Genomic DNA, 21464 nt, shown 5'->3' on the forward strand with positions numbered 1-21464 from the left:
CAACCTACAAAACATTCTTTCTGTTTATAATAATGCATAAAAATCTACAATGTCTTCTCTTCTGCATTAGACAGAAGCTCTATAGGCTTTATATCAGGGTTTTGGGAATGTTCTATCAAAAAGCATCTGGTCTGCATTAGGTCATTATCCTGCTTAAAAAAAATCACATTTCATCAATAAAACACAACCTGACCAACACCAATGTAGTAACAAAAAGATCCAGCCATGTTCATATGTGTAATTTAAAGTACCCTGATAGATGAGTTTGCCATCAGACTCCTACATCTTTACATTTTTAAATGCTGCTACAACTGTTTTTGCAGAACAAACAGACTGTATACTGGGTGGTGCTGTCTTTATATATCTGTATTGTAGTTTATTATATTGTCTGTTTGCACTGTCTCTTTATGTCAATAGATTAATTAGTTCTGTGTTGTCTCATGTAGGTCGGTGTCTTTATGTAGCACCAGGGTCCTGGACAAACTTTTAATTTTACTGTGTACTGTATCAGAAATTGTATTTGGTCACAATGACATTTAAAAGCCTCTCAACTTGACCTGATCATATACCATACTTACATACTTATACATACAAGCACAGGTATCAATGTGTCTAAGCTGGTGGTTGTAGATAAATTACACAAGTTTTTTTCCCCCAGTGGTTTAAAATGAATATAGGGTATATATATATATATATATATATATATATCACACAAAACAAAAAAATACACAAAATAAATTTAACAAGAAAAAAAAATTGGAAAATGGGGTATGAGGAAGGTCACAATATCAAAAGTAATAATAATAATAATAATAATAATAATAATAATAATAATAATAATAATAATAATAATAATGAAAAATTCATTATGTCCACTAATGTATAATGCATTAATAAAGCATGGCATGTAGCATGGAACCAGCCCAGTGCAAAGCCCAGGCTGCCACGCCAACGCCACACTTACCCTATGTGTGTGCTTTTATATATATGCATTTTGTTTATTATTCTCCAAATGAATGTGTGTGCACCTCATCTAATATGTGATGCATTTAAACAGTGAGACAAGTGCTGTGTGTGTGTGTGTGTGTGTGTGTGTGTGTGTGTGTGTGTGTGTGTGTGTGTGTTTGTGTGTGTGTGTGTGTGTGTGTGTGTGTGTGTGTGTGTGTGTGTGTGAGTGTGTATGTGTGTGTGTGTGTGTGTGTGTGTGTGTGTGTGTGTGTGTGTGTGTGTGTGTGTGTGACAGAGAGAGAGAGAGAGAGAGAGAGAGAGAGAGAGAGAGAGAGAGAGAGATTTAAATGTAATCTTATAAGTATTTTATTTAGATTTGATATTAGTCTGTGTAGCTGCCTCTTCCTGACCCCCCTCCTCCCAATCATGTGTGATTATTGATGGGGTTATTGATGGTGTATCATTGAGGATGGCTTCAGACAAAGAAGGTCAGTGTATTCATGACTGTTTGAAGTTAAAGAGAGATAACCAAGAAGGGTGTAATTCTGATGTATTATTTTGAGTGGAGGTAGACAAGTTTTCCATGGAGATGTACTCTATTAGTAAAATTTTACAAGTTGAAATGTGTTTGGTTTCCATGATTTCCAGTTCATGAGGATAGTTTTCTTGGCGATAGTTAGTGCCACTAGGAGTAAATGACTGTTTGTACTGTTTAAATCGATGATGGATATGTCACCTAATATACAGAGGGAGGGAGACAGCAGGATGTGACACCCCATAAGGTTGGATAGTGAGTCAGTAACGTTTTCCCAGAATTTTTTAACTGTTAAAAAAAGTTACAAATTTTTTAAATATTCAGTCTGTTTATGAAAAAGCATCAACAATCTACAAAGGCTTTTCTATTGTATTCCATAGAAGCTCTGTAGGCTCTATCAAAAAGCAGCTGGTCTGCATTGGGTCATTGTGAAGGACTCATGTGAATGTGAATTCCAGTTTGCTGGTAAAAGTTTGTATTCTCGGAGTGATGTTCTTGTAGGACATGGACTTGGTAACTATAACACCACCCAGTATACAGTCTGTTTGTTGTAGCAGCATTTAAAAATGTAAAAAAAAAATGTAAATCTATCAGGGTACTTTAAATTACACATATGAACATGGCTGTATCTTTTTGTTACTACATTGGTGTTGGTCAGGTTGTGTTTTATTGATGAAATGTGATTGTTTTTTAAAGCAGGATAATGATCTAATGCAGATAAGACATTGTAGATTTTTGATGCTTTATTATAAACAGAATGAATTTTTTGTCAGTTGGAGACAAATTCCACTGTAAAGGATCTGTAACGGAAACTATGATTCCGTTAAAAGATGTTATCAAAAGTTTCTGTGACAGAGATTAATTCTTGACAGTTCCGACAGTTTACACACACACCTGTTACATAGAGATGTGAGATAAGGTTCCTTGTAAGTGTGCAGTTTATTATTGATGACATTATGTAGGTTATTAACTGTGTATGTAGATTATAGTATTACAGCATTATAGTTACTGTATATGATAATGTTTAACTCATATTATGAAAGCGAGGTTTTTTTCATCTCATTGAATTCCACTTGCACTTTATTTTAAAAATGATCTTGCACATGATTTACTCTTGTTTTTTTTTTCAAGATTTATTTAATCTTACTTTTTCATAAAGCATTACTACGTGTAAATAATGCCTGACTGTTTTTAATCAGAGTATTCACTGGCCAATTTTTAAGCTTAAGAACAACAGCATGTCATACCTGGCAGATGTTGTTAAAGTTGTGGGGCAAACCTCAAACACAAACATTATTGATTCAAATTATTTAATACTAGAGATTCATTATATTGGACCTTTTAAAGAATTATGATTTTGAGCTTCATTTCCTCCTCAGTAAACTCTGAAGTATACTGGACGTACCCTCATCTCCAGATTTTAGTTTATATTATGATAATCCCTTCCTACCATTTGTCACGCTTCCATAGAACTCCCAGGAGTGACTTGTCTTGAATTTCATCACACCCTTGATTTGTCCAAAGTTAAAGGGAGGCGAAATGCTTCTTCAAATGTAAATTCTTGCAGATTCCCAGCAGGAACATCAAACTGTTTCCACCAGTAAGCCACACCATCATGGCTTTCCCCGTAGTTTCACAGACCCAAACCCTGATCTTTTTCAACATGGTTCCATTTTTAATGATATTAAAATTTAAATCATCTCCTCCATTTCCACTAACTTCAACAACACTGATCACGTGTGAAATGATCTTCTTCCAAACAACTGTATTATTAGATGTCTTTATCTATTCTAATGGACATATTAATGTTTTACAAAAGGATGCCATCCTCTGTGTTCTAATAATCTGTTCGATTACGTCACCCACTTCCTCTTAGCACCATATAAAAAGCACATGTGCTAGCATGTCCGTGTGAAACTTTAGACATGTGTAAGTTCTGAGTTGTGTTACTGTGGAAAGCTTTATCATGTATGATGCTGTCTTGTCTTTATGTATTTGCCAAGTCTTTAAATGTTTTCTATCTGTCTTTGATAGTGTGTTTCCTCTCCTCATGTCAACTTTTACTGTACAGAACCTCACTCTGTGTCTGAGACCCCTATGTTACATCATCACTGATCAACAGACTTGTTTTTTTAATTATTTATTTATTAACACAGAAGTGAAGACCCTAAGATTTTATTGACATCACCATGGACCCTGGTGTTACATAAAGACACCGACCTACATGAGACAACACAGAACTAATTAATCTATTGACATAAAGAGACACTGCAAACAGACAATATAATAAACTACAATACAGATATATAAAGACAGCACCACCCAGTATACAGTCTGTTTGTTCTGCAAAAGCAGTTGTAGCAGCATTTAAAAATGTAAAGATGTAGGAGTCTGATGGCAAACTCATCTATCAGGGTACTTTAAATTACACATATGAACATGGCTGGATCTTTTTGTTACTACATTGGTGTTGGTCAGGTTGTATTTTATTGATGAAATGTGATTTTTTTTTTTTTTAAGCAGGATAATGATTTGCAGACCAGACGCTTTTTGATAGAACATTCCCAAAACCTTGATCTAAAGCCTATAGAGCTTCGATCTGATGCAATACAGAAGACATTGTAGATTTTTGATGCTTTATTATAAACAGAATGAAAGTTTTGTAGGTTGGAGAAAAATTCCACTGTATCTGTTACAGAAACCATGATTCTGTGTTAAGATGTCGTCACAAGGTTCAGTGACACAAATGAACGTTCAAAAAAGAATTAACCACTTCATTGTGCACTGAGGGGTGAAAGTCTTGTGAAATCTGATTTCCAAGTAACAGTGTGGACAAAATAAACACACACACACTTGTTCCTTGGAAGTGTGATGTAAGGCTCAGCACCACCCTTTTTATCTGGTATAAATACGAGAGCACGAAGCTTCTGTCTCATCCACAAACTTGCATCCTTCACAAGACGTCTTTTTAAGAAGACATTTCTTGCTACCTGCTTCATCAGTTCCTTGTAAGTGTGCAGTTTATTCTTGATGACATTATGTAGGTTATTAACTGTGTATGTAGATTATAGTATTACAGCATTATAGTAACTGTATATGATAATGTTTAACTCATATTATGAAAGCTTAATTCTGATCATTTTCTATTACAGTGTGGTTTGTCAGTGTGTTAATCCCACTTTATCACATTACACCTTGATTTATGAAATTTCAGTATTAAATTCTCACAAGACGTCCATAACTCAACTCTGTACATGATGATGTCAATAAAATCTTAGGGTCTCAGAGTTCTGAATTACGCCAGTTAACATCCACTTCTGTGTTTATTAAAAAAAAAAAAAAAACAAGTCTCTTGATCCCAAAGTTAAATGTTAGTGATGGTGTAACATATGTAACATAGGGGTCTCAGACACAGAGTGAGGTTCTGTACAGTATGAGTTGACATGAGGAGAGGAAACACACTTTATACATAACGTATCAAAGACAGATAGAAAACATTTAAAAATGTGACAAATACATAAAGGGAAGACAGCATCAAACATGATAACGCTTTCCACAATTACACAACTCAGAACTTACACATGTCTAAAAGTTTCACACTGACATGCTAGCACATGTGCTTTTTACTGTATATGGTGCTAATAGAAGGTGGGTGATGTAATCGAACAGATTATTAGAACACAGAGGATGGCATCCTTTTGTAAAACATTAATCTGGCCATTACAATACATAAAGACATCTACTGTAATAATACAGTTGTTTAATGAAGCTTAATGAGCCGAATCAGCAAATAATATCAGCAGTAGCTCATGCTTCAGGCATTTTATTATCTTAGCTACAAATCATCTTAAACATGCCTATTTATCAGAAGAACTATTTTCATCCATCTTGAAATGTTTGTCTCAAGGTTAAGAACATGGCGACCAGTATTGTTCAAGTTGGTGGAAGGGGAGGACAACCTTTTACTTTTACTGGCAAGGAAACTGGATCCTGGTTGCAAAAGATCCAGGTTTGGGAAGGTGATTCTCAGATAAAAGCCGTGAAGGTGTGGCTTACTGATAACGAGCCCAAAGAGTTTGGTGTTCCTGATGGGAGTCCGAAAGAGTTTACATTTGAGAAAGATGAGAAATTCACCTCCCTTTCACTTTGGCCAAATAAAGATGATACACATCTGGGTGCCATCAAATTCACGACAAGCAGCTTCCGGGAGTTCCATGCAAAAGTGCGCCTTACTCAGCTGCAACCAGAAGTTCAAGTTGATGTTGAAACTGGGAAATGCATCGGAATCCAAGGACGATATGGGACTGGCATTGATCGCTTTGGCTTCACTTTGCTCAAGAAGAAATCTGCTTAGCTTACCAATGTGGTGTATACCATTGTTTCTATAGTCTCACCCAAAGTGACCAAAATCTTTTGACATTTTCAGATTATAATCTGTTATAATTTCCATCAATAAAATCAGTCTTAATTGAAACTAAGCTTCTGACTCGTTTTTCCATAATTATGTATTATACTAGATTCTTCCTGAGCACTAGCACAAGTCCCAGTCTTCCCAGTAAAATTTTTCTATATGTTGGAGTAGACAAACACTCATACACTCGTGGCACAAAGGAAACACACAATGAGGATTTCTCACGGCAGAAAATGTTCAGAATCGAGCTTTCATAATATGAGTTAAAGAAACCATGAAATTAAGCATAATCACATACAGTGATTATAAATCTATAATACTCTAGTCTACATACACAGTTAATAACCTACATAATGTAATCATGAATATACAGCACAGGTTAATTACCTTAAAATGTCAGAACATCTAAGAAACCACAATGAAGTGATTTATTATTTAATCCACATTTCTTTGTCACACAGAAACTTTTGATAACATCTTGGAAGGGAATCATAGTTTCTGTAACTGTTATGATTTCTTTTCCATTACATCCCATGAAAGCTCTACAGACTTTAGATAAGGGCTCTTGGAACGTTCTACCAAAAAGCGTCTGGTCTGCATTGGATGTAGTAATAAATAGTTTCTGGAGTGAAATGTTCTGCCCTGTGACCGAGACCAAGCTTTCTGGGCAGAACATTTCGCACCAAAAGCTATTTGTTACTACATCCTACTGAATCCTATTGAACATCTTTGGCTAACTGGAATTCACATTCCGCAAACTGGAATTCACATTCACACGAGTTCTTCACAATGATCCAATACAGACCAGATGCTTTTTAAAAGAGCCTATAGAGCTTCTATGGAATACAATAGAAAATACTTTGTAGATTTTTGATGCTTTATCATAAACAGTTTGAATATTTTTTCGTTTGGAGAAAAATTCCACTGTAACAGAAACCATGATTCTACTAAATATTAAATCGCTCCATTGTGCATCTTAAGCTTTAAAAAAAATCTCCTCTGGGGGAAAAAAAAACTTGTGTAATTTATCCACAACCACCAGCTTAGACACACTGATAACTGTGCTTGTATGTATAAGTATGTAAGTGTGGTATACGATCAGGTCAAGTTGAGGGGCTTTTAAATGTCATTGTGACCAAATACAATATCTGATACAGTACACAGTGAAATGAAACGTTTGTCCAGGACCCTGGTGCTACATAAAGACACCGACCTACATGAGACAACACAGAACTAATTAATCTATCGACATAAAGAGACAGTGCAAACAGACAATATAATAAACTACAATACAGATATATAAAGACTGCACCATATAAATATATACATGGTTATTCTGTACAAAAAAAAGTTTCCTTTAACTGAAGTTAACTAACATAAATAAACCATGTTTAACCCCATTGCTATAATAAAACACAAGCGGATTTCACTTACATGAAAAAAAGTCGGTCATGTTAACATTGTTCAGTTTAATGTGTTCACACCCAATGAGGATTTCGCACGACAGAAAATTTTCAGAATAGTGCTTTCATAATATGAGTTTAAGAAACCTTAAATTAAGCATTAACACATACAGTAATTATAAAGCTATAATACTCTAATCTACATAGACAGTTAATAACCTACATAATGTAATCATGAATATACAGCACAAGTTATTTACCTTAAAATGTCAGAACATCTAAGAAACCACAATGAAGTGACATTTCTTTTGTCTCACAGAAACTTTTGATAAGACATTGGAAGTGAATCATAATTTCTCTAACTGTTATGATTTCTTCTCCATTGCATCCAATGCAAGCTCTACAGGCTTTAGATAAGGGCTCTTGTAATGTTTTTCCAAAAAGCATCTGGTCTTCATTGGATGTAGGAACAACGAGGTGGTATTTATTTTCTCCACATTTTAATGTAGTGCAAAAACCAGAAAAAGGCAAAAAAGTAAATAGTCCCCCCTCCCTTTAATTAAGGGGCTTCAGGGGGGTGGCAGGGTAGAGGTGAAGCGGTCCTCTCCAGGAGCGTAGCAAAGGCTCGGAACTACAATGGAGTGGTTTAGACCAAAGCATATTCATGTGTTAGAATGGCCCAGTCAAATCAAGACCTAAATCCAATTGAGAATCTGTGGCGAGACTTGAAATTTGCTTATGCTCACCATCCAATCTGACTGAGCTTGAGCTATTTTGCAAAGATAAATGGGTAAAAATTTCACTCTCTAGATGGGCAAAGCTGGTAGAGACGTATCCCAAAAGACTTGCAGCGGAAGGTTTGTTCTACAAAGTATTGACTCAGTGGGGTTGAATAAAATTGCATGCCAAACTATTCAGATATTTATTTGTAAATAAAATTTGGAGACCATTTATCATTTTCCTTCCACTTCACAATTATGTGCCACTTTGAGTTGGTCTATCACATAAAATCCTAATAAAATACATTTTTGTTTGTGGTTGTAACGTGTCAATATGTGAAAAAGTATGTAAATGTAAATATCCCATTCATTTGTTTAATAGATTTTGCAGCAGACCAAGTTTTATGATTGTGGTTTATTAAGCAGCTCATTTAGATTCCTTTAATATGCTCCTCTATGTTTCATGTGTTACCATCATCATTCCCACTCTGATGTCTGTTCAGTTGATAAAACAGACATGTAATGTCTTCTGTTATTAAAGAATGATAGAATTTTGTTAACAAGTTATTTCACTTCTCATGATTTCTAGAAAACTGAAGTGAAATTTGCTTAGCAATAATACACTGGAAAAGCATTTTTTTTTAAAAAAAAAAAAGGTAACATGACTGACAAAAATGAAATAAATCAAAATAAATCATAAATAAAAAGCATCTAAAAGTCATCTCCAACATTAGATAAAAAAATAAATCCAATACAAAATTAAAATATCTACAAGACTTTCACAGTTTCAATTAAAGTGGGTTTGGAAATTTGATTTGTAATAAAGTTCACACCACTATTGATTCTAAAACACTTTAATTTCTGTCAATTAAAAATATCATCCACCTTTTCACAAACAGTTCTTTAGGGAACACGGTGAAGAATTAAAAAAGTAAAAATGGTATTTCTCCATGTGTCTATCCTTTCAGTTACAGTTACTGTCATGAGCAGGTTTCCCCATTTCTTCTAGTTTATTTTCCACAGCTTCCTTCTTCCTTGCTTTCTGTCTTTGTTGTGTTTTATTTCATTTCTCTCTTTTTGCTGCATTAATTTCACTTTGTTTCTTTATTGTACTGGATGAGATTGTCACATAAGGATAACCAGATGCATGTTGTATAGAAGTTACACATGTATGGCAGCCACTCTACTCCTAAAATTTCTATTAACAGTAATCAAACCTCAGATATAACTAATCGCCCCTAATGCAATTGGAATTTTGCATTACCAGTGCTAACAAATTTTTATTGAATTAAGACTTACCCACCATCCAAGACATGTGGTACTAGAAAATAATCATAATTAAGCATTCAGAGGTGCAGTGATATATTTAATAGGAGTCAAAGCTTTAACATATACAGTAAGAGGAAGATTATTGTACTGTAACTAGCCATAATCTACATACACAGTTAAAAATGTACATAATGTAAACAAGATTTTTTTTTCTCGACTTACAAGGAAGAAGTCAAAAGCATGTAGTGAAAAAGTTCCTTCTTTAATTAACGTCTTGTTAGAGAAGCAAGTTTATGGATAAGACAGAAACTGCACACATTCATATTTATACTATTTAAAGTTGGTTGTCTTGGACCTTGGACACACCCTTGGACCTTGGACACACCCTTGGACCTTGGACACAGCCCTTTGTGGGATGAATATACAAAAAGTGTTTTAACTTGTTTTACATCATATATTGTATGTATGTTTTTTCACAGCTTCTGGCTTTGGCACAGTAGCATGGCCATAACATGGTAACTTGTCACAAGTTAACTGTTCAATAAAACACACATGTACAGCTGCTCTTCGCCCACTGCATCGGCAACCCTGAAGCGGTAGAGTGGAAAAGGCGGCGGTTCAGCACCTTGGCCAGCGGCACTAACCACGAGCTCCCGATCTCCAGCACCATGGCCAGCACCGCGGCAAGTGAGAGCGGGGCGGAGCGGCCGAAACTCCGCCGAAAATCACGGACCAATCAGGTGCGCCGCTGGAGCATTCACCCTCCAGGAGGAAAGCAGAGCAGGAAGCAAGGCTCAGCGGCTGTAGAGGGAAAAATGGACGTGCCAAACGGGACTAATGCTTGTCATGGTTCTTATATTTTTTACAGCGACATCCAGCTGCCCCAGGACACCTCATTGCCGATTGAGCTTTCCCTACGCTCTTGGAGAGGACCGCTTCACCGCTATCCAGCCGCCCTCCTCCTCCTGTTGTTTCGTTTGAGAGCCTGGAACTTTGCCTATGCGCCCCCTACAGGAAGGATGTGTTTTTGCTTTGACTGCCTTATTAATTTTCGTTCTGCTTTCAGTGGTTGAGAAATTAAACTCCAAATATTGGTCCATGTATGCAAAGCATTACTCTATGTTAATAATAAAAAAGAAAGATTGGTTTCAATGCTAATTGATTCATATTGTTCAGCTGATTTATCTTGAATTAGATTCCATATGGACATTTTCCATTTTCCAAGTGAAAAGCAGGTGAAATGCTCTCAATCTTCAAATATAATACATTTCAACCAATTGTATTATTGGATGACTATTTATTTATTTATTTATTATTTTTTATTAGTTGTTCATGTTTGATTAAAATTATTTATTTATTTTTTCTGAGTATGAAAGTGTCGAGTTTGCTTAATGTTCATGTAAGTTCTGAGGCATGTTATTCCCAAATGCAACATCAAGATGAACATCTGGTTTCAGACCCCAATTTTTCAAGCTTGCCTAAAACTGTCCAAGGTGCTACATTTCTTATCTCATTGTGCCACATGATTATCAGGTGATCGTGCCAAGTAGTTATTACATTAGCTTATAATATATGCAGTTTAATGTGTACCAATTTAAACATGGACATTATATATGACTTATCACTCCACTCAGAAAAATGTTTATCTATTAGCAGCAGGGAAAACAAAAAAAGTACAAAAGGTCTTACGGAAGGACTTTTGATGACCACTGAAGTACTTGCCATTGGATGTGTTAGATTAGCAGTTAAGGTGTTGGACTACTGATCGGACGGTTGTGAGTTTAAATCCCAGGTCCACCAATCTGCCACTTCTGGCCCCATGAGTAAAGCCCTTAACCCTCATTTGTATAAAATGAGGTTAAATGCCAGTTGTTCTGGAAAAGTGCATCTACCAAATGCCAAATGTGTCTAACAACCAAATAAAGTACTTAAATTATTTAAACTAATTGTTAAGAGTGTGTGGTGAGCTGAGCCATCTTTGAGTAACTGGAAATGATCCAAATCCTCTATGTTTGAGTCACACACACACACACACACACACACACACACACACACACACACACACACACACACACACACACACACACACACACACACACACACACACACACACACACACAGCTATTTTTGGTTTCACTCAGTTCCTTAAGACCTATTATTTTACTTCTCATAATTTCTAGAAAACTGAAATTTGCTTAGCAACAATACACTGGACAATTTGAATAAAAATAATGTAAAATAAAGTGACATAAAAGAAAGAAATAAAAATAAATCAAAAATAAAAAGTCACTAAAAATCAAAACTTTAAATAAAACATTAAATGGGTGGTAAAACACGTTTTGTTGAAGGCTTGATAGTGTTTGTGGAGTGCACTGTAACGTGTTCATGCTTCATTTTTTTAAAAAAATGCAAAATTTCATATATTTTACCTTTATTCTACACTGCTCTGTCCCTCCTTGTAAAACGGTCTGATGGCTTCTGGGTTCTATGAAGCCAGTTCCTCAAAAATAGCAATGGGCTTTGATTGGTTAGCTGGCACAGTGTGTTGTGATTCGCTAACCGCCTAGTTAACTCTTTTCCACAACAATATAAAATGCCCCCCACCCATTTAATATTCACGGGGTTTGTTTGTGAGGGGTTTGTGTAAATATCGGGGTTAGGGACGTCAGCAACCCTGGAGGAATGTCGGGTAGTCCTTACCAGCCATTTGCTGTAGTCCGTAGAAATGGATTTCTTTAAAAGCAAATATCTCGATTTGCTTAAAACTTTGAACTTTGTAACTTTGCAGATGTTGTTTATGCTCAGACAGGAACATTACACACTAGCTAAAGTTAGAAAGGTGAAATCGTGTTTTACCACCCCTTTAAAGCAGAAAGAAAGCTGTCAAAAGTGAAAGGCTAGTTGTGCCAATGATGTTACTATAGGTGTAGCTGAGAACACCTACTAGTGACTTCATAGTACCTGTGACGACAAAATCTCTACAGGTGTAAATGTACCTTCAGCCTTTATTGCTCGGACCAGCAATCAGTAAGCCACAATCTTTTATCTAATATTTATTCAGTCTATCCTCGTCCCGATGCTCTGCTGTTACGTTTATTTTCCTGTTCGGTTTTAATATTGTCTTGTCAAAGCACAGGGATGTGCACAGAGATTTGGAGGAAAAAAATCAACCAAAAGAATCACCCATTCAGAGTCAGGGCTTTTTTCAGGACACTCGAGATCTTCTACTCCATCCTACAACACATCATAGAGATCTTCATGGTACTGGCTTTATACAAAGGAGCATTGAGATACAGGAACAGGTAATGTATAAGCCTCTTAGTTACAGTGAAATGTAATCCTACATATTATAGACAACAGTTTACCTTCAGTTTTACTGGAACACTTTGGGAACATACTGTACACATGGCTGTGATGTCCAGGTGTCCTGTACTGTATATTAAACAGCTACAGAGAACTTGGAGAAGGTTAAGTAGCTACCAGTAACGTGTCACTAATATTGACATGTGTACGTTATGGAACAGTGTGTTATGTAGTAGATGTTATGGCCAAAATGGACAAAGTCTAAAGGAATAGATAATAATTATAGTGGAGAAAGTGTAAAGAAAAAATTTACTTGTGTATGAGTGTTTGTTTAACCCAGGAATATAGAAACATTTTACTAGGAAGACTGGGACTAGAAGCAGACCTTTCCAAGGTTTTAAAACTTGAACAGGAAAACTGTTTAGTGGTAGTGCTCAGGAAGAATCTAGAATAATACATAATTATGGAAAAAACAAGTCAGAAGCTTACTTTCGATCGAAATGGATTTTATTGATGGGAATCATAACATTAATCTTCTGTAAATGTAAAAAGAAAAAAATCAAGTCCAGTTATTACACAAAGCTACAGCACCTTTGGAAGACCAGTGGAATAAATGAAATCACTGTTTTCTTCGGTCACAGGGCAGAACATTTCACTCCAGAAGCTATTTATTACTACATCCAATGCAGACCAGACGCTTTTTGGTAGAACATTCCAAGAGCCCATATCTAAAGTCTGTAGAGCTTTCATGGGATGTAATGGAGAAGAAATCCTAACAGTTACAGAAACTATGATTCCCTTCCAAGGTGTTATCAAAAGTTTCTGTGAGACAAAGAAATGTGGATTAAATAATAAATCACTTCATTGTGGTTTCTTAGATGTTCTGACATTTTAAGGTAATTAACCTGTGCTGTATATTCATGATGACATTATGTAGGTTATTAACTGTGTATGTAGATTAGAGTATTATAGCTTTATCATTACTGTATGTGTTAATGCTTTATTTTAAGGTTTCTTTAACTCATATTATGAAAGCTCGATTCTGAACATGTTCTGTCGTGAGAAATCCTCATTGGGTGTGTCCTTTGTGCCACCAAAGAGTTTGCCTTTGACAAAAGAAATATTCTCCAGAAGTCTCTGATTCAACTTCAGTTTCATAAAGGTGCTTAGAGCAAAATAACAAAGATGAGGAAGAAACTGTGTGAATGGAAACCTTGTTGTCTAGAGGTGCCAATAATTGAGCATACAAAAGTCATTTCCAGCTACTCAGATTTAGGTGTTATAGATCAGGTGATCACATAATCTTAACAATATGCCTTCATTTGCTATATTTTATTACCCTGTATTGTTTTTATTACTTTTTGCTAAATTAAACAATGTTTAGGTTTTCATGATATGAAACAAAGAGGAAGAAAGTGAGGTTAAGGGATGAACATTTATAGCTGCTACAGTTTAAGAACTAACATCAAATTTAAGTATAAAATATTGTTAAAATGTCTGTTTATTATAACGATGTACTGTTATAGGAAAATATAACTGAAGGGGAAAAAACTACATTCATGGATGAGTATTTTTCCATCAGTGATTGTTTTATTCCTTAAGAATTCCATATATATATATATATATATATATATATATATATATATATATATATATATATATATATATATATATATATATATATATATATATATAATATCCCATTAATTTCTCATTTGTTTTATAGATGTGGCAACACACAAGTTGATTGCGTTTTTTTAGCAGCTAATATGGATTCCTTTAATATGTTCCTCTATGTGCCATGTGTTACCATCATCATCCCCACTCTGCCACTCTGTTGTCTCTTCAGTCGATCAGACACACATTTAATATCTTCTATTACTAAAGAATGATAGAATCTCACTGGAAACATATAACCTGCTAAAGTGGATCTGTGTTCATTACAAAGGGGGCAGTTCTTGCTAATGCTGTCAAATAAACTAATCCAGTTTTTAAAAATATATGATTCAAAAACGACAAAATAATAATATGAATTAGATTAAATGTGCTCAAGTAGTGTATGAGTGTTTGTTTACTCCAACATATAGGAACATTTTACTGGGAATACTGGGACTTGTGTTAGTGCTCAGGAAGAATCTATAATAACGCATAATTATGGAAAAAACAAGTCAGAAGCTTAGTTTCAATTGAGACGGATTTTATTGATGGAAATTATAACAGATTATAATCTGAAAATGTCAAAAGATTTTGTTCTTTTTGGGTCACTTTAGTTGAGACTCTCTCCCTCCCTCCCTCCCTCTCTCTCTCTCTCTCTCTCTCTCTCTCTCTCTCTCTCTCGCTCACACACACACACACACACACACACACACACACACACACACACACACACACACACACACACACACACACACACACACACACACACACACACACACACACACACACACACACACACACACACACACACCTGTAAGTAAATTAATACATTTAAGAAATTAAACACACACAAGTTAAATGAAGAGGTCTCAAGTCAAACACTTACAGGAAATCGTGTAACATCGCCTGGTTAGATTAAATGTAACATAAGTAAATTAAAATAACCTGACAAACTGATACACTGGAAAAAAAACAACAACTTATATCTAAGTTCTTTGTGATCTAAAGCCTATAGAGCTTCTATTGAGTGTAATAGAGAATACAATGACAAGACAGACTTTTGATGTTCTATAATACACAGACAAAGTTTTGTCGGTTGGAGAAACAATCCAAACAATTTTTTCCTCCTGATCCTTGTGTACATGCCTGTGCTTTGACAAGATGATATTAAAACCGAACAGGATAATAAAAGTAACAGCAGAGCATCGGGATGAGGATAGACTGAATAAATATTAGATAAAAGATTGTGGCTTACTGATTGCTGGTCCGAGCAATAAAGGCTGAAGGTACATTTACGCCTGTAGAGATTTTGTCGTCACAGGTACTATGAAGTCACTAGTAGGTGTTCTTAGCTACACCTATAGTAACATCATTGGCACAACTAGCCTTTCACTTTTGACAGCTTTCTTTCCGCTTTAAAGGGGTGGTAAAACACGATTTCACCTTTCTAACTTTAGCTAGTGTGTAATGTTCCTGTCTGAGCATAATCAACATTTGCAAAGTTACAAAGTTCAAAGTTTTAAGCAAAGGGAGATATTTGCTTTTAAAGAAATCCATTTCTACGGACTACAGCAAATGGCCGGTAAGGACTACTCGACATTCCTCCAGGGTTGCTGACGTCCCTAACCCCGATATTTACACAAACCCCTCACAAACAAACCCCGTGAATATTAAATGGGTGGGGGGCATTTTATATTGTTGTGGAAAAGAGTTAACTAGGCGGTTAGCGAATCACAACACACTGTGCCAGCTAACCAATCAAAGCCCATTGCTATTTTTGAGGAACTGGCTTCATAGAACCCAGAAGCCATCAGACCGTTTTACAAGGAGGGACAGAGCAGTGTAGAATAAAGGTAAAATATATGAAATTTTGCATTTTTTTAAAAAATGAAGCATGAACACATGTTACAGTGCACTCCACAAACACTATCAAGCCTTCAACAAAACGTGTTTTACCACCCCTTTAATGTTTTATTTAAAGTTTTGATTTTTAGTGACTTTTTATTTTTGATTTATTTTTATTTCTTTCTTTTATGTCACTTTATTTTACATTATATTTATTCAAATTGTCCAGTGTATTGTTGCTAAGCAAATTTCAGTTTTCTAGAAATTATGAGAAGTAAAATAATAGGTCTTAAGGAACTGAGTGAAACCAAAAATAGCTGTGTGTGTGTGTGTGTGTGTGTGTGTGTGTGTGTGTGTGACTGAAACATAGAGGATTTGGATCATTTATTCAAAGAGGACCAGTTACTCAAAGATGGCTCAGCTCACCACACACTCTTAACAATTAGTTTAAATATTTTAAGTACTTTATTTGCCAGTTGTTAGACACATTTGGCATTTGGTAGATGCACTTTTCCAGAACAACTGGCATTTAACCTCATTTTATACAAATGAGGGTTAAGGGCTTTACTCATGGGGCCAGAAGTGGCAGATTGGTGGACCTGGGATTTAAACTCACAACCGTCCGATCAGTAGTCCAACACCTTAACTGCTAATCTAACATTCAATGGCAAGTACTTCAGTGGTCATCAAAAGTCCTTCCGTAAGACCTTTTGTCTTTTTTTGTTTTCCCTGATGCTAATAGATAAACATTTTTCTGAGTCATATATAATGTCCATGTTTAAATTGGTACACATTAAACTGCATATATTATAAGCTAATGTAATAACTACTTGGCACGATCACCTGATAAGCATGTGGCACAATGAGATAAGAAACGTAGCACCTTGGACAGTTTTATGCAAGCTTGAAAAGTTGGGGTCTGAAACCAGATGTTCATCTTGATGTTGCATTTGGGAATAACATGCCTCAGAACTTACACGAACATTAAGCAAACTCTACACTTTCATACTCAGAAAAAAATAAATAAATAATTTTAATCAAACACAAACAACTAATAAAAAATAATAAATAAATAAATAGTCATCCAATAATACAATTGGTTGAAAATGTATTATATTTGAAGATTGAGAGCATTTCACCTGCTTTTCACTTTGGCCACGTCAAGATGGCAAATGTCTCTATGGAATCTAATTCAAGATAAATCAGCTGAACAATAGGAATCAATTAGCATTGAAACCAATCTTTTTTTTTATTATTTACATAGAGTAATGCTTTGCATACATGGACCAATATTTGTAGTTTAATTTCTCAACCACTAAAAGCAGAATGAAAATTAATAAGGCAGTCAAAGCAAAAACACATCCTTCCTGTAGGGGGCGCATAGGCAAAGTTCCAGGCTCTCAAACGAGACAACAGGAGGAGGGCGGCTGGATAGCCGTGAAGCGGTCCTCTCCAAGAGCGTAGTGAAGGCTCAATCGGCAATGAGGTGTCCTGGGGCAGCTGGATGTCTCTGTAAAAAAATATAAGAACAATAACAAGCATTAGTCCCGTTTGGCACGCCTACTTTTCCTCTCGCCAGCCGCTGAGCCTTGCTTCCTGCTCTGCTTTCCTCCTGGAGGGTGAATGCTCCAGCGGCGCACCTGATTGGTCCGTGATTTTCGGCGGGAGTTTCGGCCGCTCCGCCCCGCTCTCACTTGCCGCGGTGCTGGCCACGGTGCTGGAGATCGGGAGCTCGTGGTTAGTGCCGCTGGCCAAGGTGCTGAACCGCCGCCTTTTCCACTCTACCGCTTCAGGGTTGCCGATGCAGTGGGCGAAGAGCAGCTGTACATGTGTGTTTTATTGAACAGTTAACTTGTGACACGTTTCCATGTTATGGCCGTGCTACTGTGCCAAAGCCAGAAGCTGTGAAAAAACATACATACATACAATATATGATGTAAAACAAGTTAAAACACTTTTTGTATATTCATCTCACAAAGGGCTGTGTCCAAGGTCCAAGGGTGTGTCCAAGTTCCAAGGGTGTGTCCAAGGTCCAAGGGTGTGTCCAAGGTCCAAGGGTGTGTCCAAGGTCCAAGACAACCAACTTTAAATAGTATAAATATGAATGTGTGCAGTTTCTGTCTTATCCATAAACTTGCTTCTCTAACAAGACGTTAATTAAAGAATGAACCTTTTCACTACATGCTTTTGACTACTTCCTTGTAAGTCGAGAAAAAAATTCTTGTTTACATTATGTACATTTTTAACTGTGTATGTAGATTATGGCTAGTTACAGTACAATAATCTTCCTCTTACTGTATATGTTAAAGCTTTGACTCCTATTAAATATATCCTGCACCTCTGAATGCTTAATTATGATTATTTTCTAACACATGTCTTGGATGGTTAATAGAAATTTTTGGAGTAGAGTGGCTGCCATACATGTGTAACTTCTATACAACATGCATCTGGTTATCCTTATGTGACAATCTCATCCAATACAATAAAGAAACAAATTAATGCAGCAAAAAGAGAGAAATGAAATAAAAGACAACAAAGACAGAAAGCAAGGAAGAAGGAAGCTATGGAAAATAAACTAGAAGAAATGGTGAAACCTCCTCATGACAGTAACCGTAAATGACAGGATGAACACATGTACCATTTTTACTTTTTTAATTCTTCACTGTGTTCCCTAAAGAACCGTTTGTGAAAAGGTGGATGACATTTTACATTGACAGAAATAAAAGTGTTTTAGAATCAATAGTGGTGTGAACTTTATTACAAATCAAATTTCCAAACCCACTTTAATTGAAACTGTGAAAGTCTTGTAGATATTTTAATTTTGTATTATATTTAATGTTTTATCTAAAGTTGGAGATGATTTTTAGATGCTTTTTATTTATGATTTATTTTGATTTATTTCTTCTTTTGTCAGTTTATTTTACTTTATATTTTTTCTAATTGCTTTTCCAGTGTATTGTTGCTAAGCAAATTTCACTTCAGTTTTCTAGAAATTATGAGAAGTGAAATAACTTGTTAATGAAATTCTATCATTCTTTAATAACAGAAGACATTGAATGTGTGTTTTATCAACTGACAACAGACATCAGCGTTGGGATGATGATGGTAACACATGACACATAGAGGAACATTTTAAAGGAATCCATATGAGCTGCTTAATGAGCCACAATCAACTTGGTCTGCTGCAAAATCTATAAAACAAATGAATGGGATATTTACATATATAGGGTTAAACATGTATTCATCACATGAAATTATGTAATACTGTAAATCTGTAATTCTTAAAGAATAAAACAATCACTGATGGAAAAATACTCATCCATGAATCTAGTCTTTTCACCTTCAGTTTGATTTTCCTGGAATATATATAGTGCCTTGCAAAAGTATTCATACCCACTGAACTTTTTCACATTTTGACACGTTACAACCACAAACAAAAATGTATTTTATTAGGATTTTATGTGATAGACCAACTCAAAGTGGAAAATAATTGTGAAGTGGAAGGAAAATGATAAATGGTCTCCAAATTTTATTTACAAATAAATATCTGAATAGTTTGGCATGACTTTGTAGACCAAACCTTCCGCTGCAAGTCTTTTGGGATACGTCTCTACCAGCTTTGCCCATCTAGAGAGTGAAATTTTTACCCACTTATCTTTGCAAAATAGCTCAAGCTCAGTCAGATTGGATGGTGAGCATAAGCAAATTTTAAGTCTCGCCACAGATTCTCAATTGGATTTAGGTCTTGATTTGACTGGGCCATTCTAACACATGAATATGCTTTGGTCTAAACCACTCCATTGTAGCTCCGGCTGTATGTTTAGGGTCATTGTCTTGCTGGAAGGTGAACCTCTGCCCCAGGCTCATGTCTTTTGCAGACTCTAACAGGTTTTCATCTACGTTTGCCCTGTATTTGGCTCCATCCATCTTCCCATCAACTCTGACCATCCTCCCTGTCCCTTCTGTCCATGGTGTGTTCAGGGTGATGTGCAGTGTTAGGTTTCTGCCAAACATAACATTTTGAATTTTGGCAAAAAAGTTCAATATTGGACTCATCTGACCAGAGAACCTTCTTCAACATGATGTTTGCAAAATGTAAACGGGATTTCTTATGGCTTTCTTTCAACTATGGCTTTTTTCTTGCCATTCTTCCATAAAGACCAGATTTGTCGAGTGCAACACTAATAGTGTGGACAGATTCTCCAACCTGAGCTGTGGATCTCTGCAGCTCCTCCAGAGTTACCATGGGCCTCTTGGCGGCTTCTCTAATTAATGCTCTCCTTGCATGGCCTTTAAAAATCATCTCAAACTTAAATATAATACAAAATTAAAATAACTACAATACTTAAAAAATATATATATATATATATATATATATATATATATATATATATATATATATATATATATATATATATATATATATATATATATATATGAAAAAAATATATAAGGTAAAATGACTGACCAAAAAGAATTTCCATTTATAATCATTCATAAAAAGTATTTTTTAATCATCTCAAACATAACATTCATCTTAAAACATTAAATATAATACAAAATTAAAATATCTACAAGACTTTCACAGTTTCAATTAAAGTGGGTTTGGAAAATTGATTTCTAATAAACTTGATCTGCTTTGTGCTTTGAAAGAAGTGAAGTATGTTGAGACAGACAGCCATGTAAACTATCTGTTTATTGAATGACCTTTTTAAAGAAACCAGATGCAAGATTTGGATCAAAGTCGGTCAACTCGAGTCTCGGTCCGGTCCAGCTGCATAAAACACGTTGGACCAGGATGAGAGCTCAGGGTTTATATTTCTGTACTGATTATTTGATTGCATCAAGCTTTTCTTTTGAGTGCACAGAGATTGGGTGAACAATCAACCAAAAGAATCACCCATGCAGAGTCGGGGCTCTGGACAGGACACTCAAGATCTTCCACTGCAACCTCCAACACATCATGGAGATCTCCGTGGAACTGGCTTTGTACACAGTGTAATGGAGGCACATGCACCGCCGCAAATGCATGGAGATAAAACCGCTCTTTGCCCACTGCATCGGCAGCCAAGAAGCAGGAGAGTGTAAAAGGCGGCGGTTCAGCACCTTGGTCAGCGGCACTAAGCGCGAGCTCCCGAACTTCAGCGCCGCGGGGAGTGAGAGCGAGGCGGAGCGGCCGAAACTCCCGCCGAAAATCAGGGGGGACTATCTACTTTTTTGCTTTTTTCTAGTTTTTGCACTACATTAAAATGAGGAGAAAATAAATACCACCTCGTTGTTCCTACATCCAATGAAGACCAGATGCTTTTTTGTAGAACATTCCAAGAGCCCTTAGGTCACATATGTATTGGTGTTACATATTGATTATTTTGTGT

General features: G+C 35.8%; 2 protein-coding genes and 1 long non-coding RNA gene across 4 annotated transcripts in view; 2 read left to right on the top strand and 1 right to left on the bottom strand.

Annotated features, from left to right (window-relative positions):
* LOC113651616 (aerolysin-like protein) overlaps nucleotides 1–21464 on the top strand; it is a 382868-nt gene that overhangs the window by 156250 nt on the left and 205154 nt on the right. The window lies entirely within an intron of this gene.
* Nucleotides 4346–5957, top strand: LOC125138610 (aerolysin-like protein). The gene is made up of 2 exons (XM_047800512.1): nucleotides 4346–4491; nucleotides 5391–5957. The coding sequence occupies exon 2, from the start codon at nucleotides 5400–5402 to the stop codon at nucleotides 5835–5837; it is 438 nt and encodes a 145-aa protein (XP_047656468.1). The 5' UTR covers nucleotides 4346–4491; nucleotides 5391–5399; the 3' UTR covers nucleotides 5838–5957.
* On the bottom strand, nucleotides 17098–19476 carry LOC113639723. Of its 2 annotated transcripts, none has more exons than XR_003439880.2 (3): nucleotides 18065–19476; nucleotides 17730–17970; nucleotides 17098–17599 (listed from the first exon to the last, which is right to left on the bottom strand). It is a non-coding gene; the product is annotated as an uncharacterized LOC113639723 (long non-coding RNA). The 2 variants fall into 2 exon arrangements; XR_003439879.2 differs by having other exon boundaries at nucleotides 17730–17991; nucleotides 18065–19475.

The sequence above is a fragment of the Tachysurus fulvidraco genome, chromosome 15 (genome assembly GCF_022655615.1).
Source record: "Tachysurus fulvidraco isolate hzauxx_2018 chromosome 15, HZAU_PFXX_2.0, whole genome shotgun sequence".
NCBI lineage: Eukaryota > Metazoa > Chordata > Actinopteri > Siluriformes > Bagridae > Tachysurus > Tachysurus fulvidraco.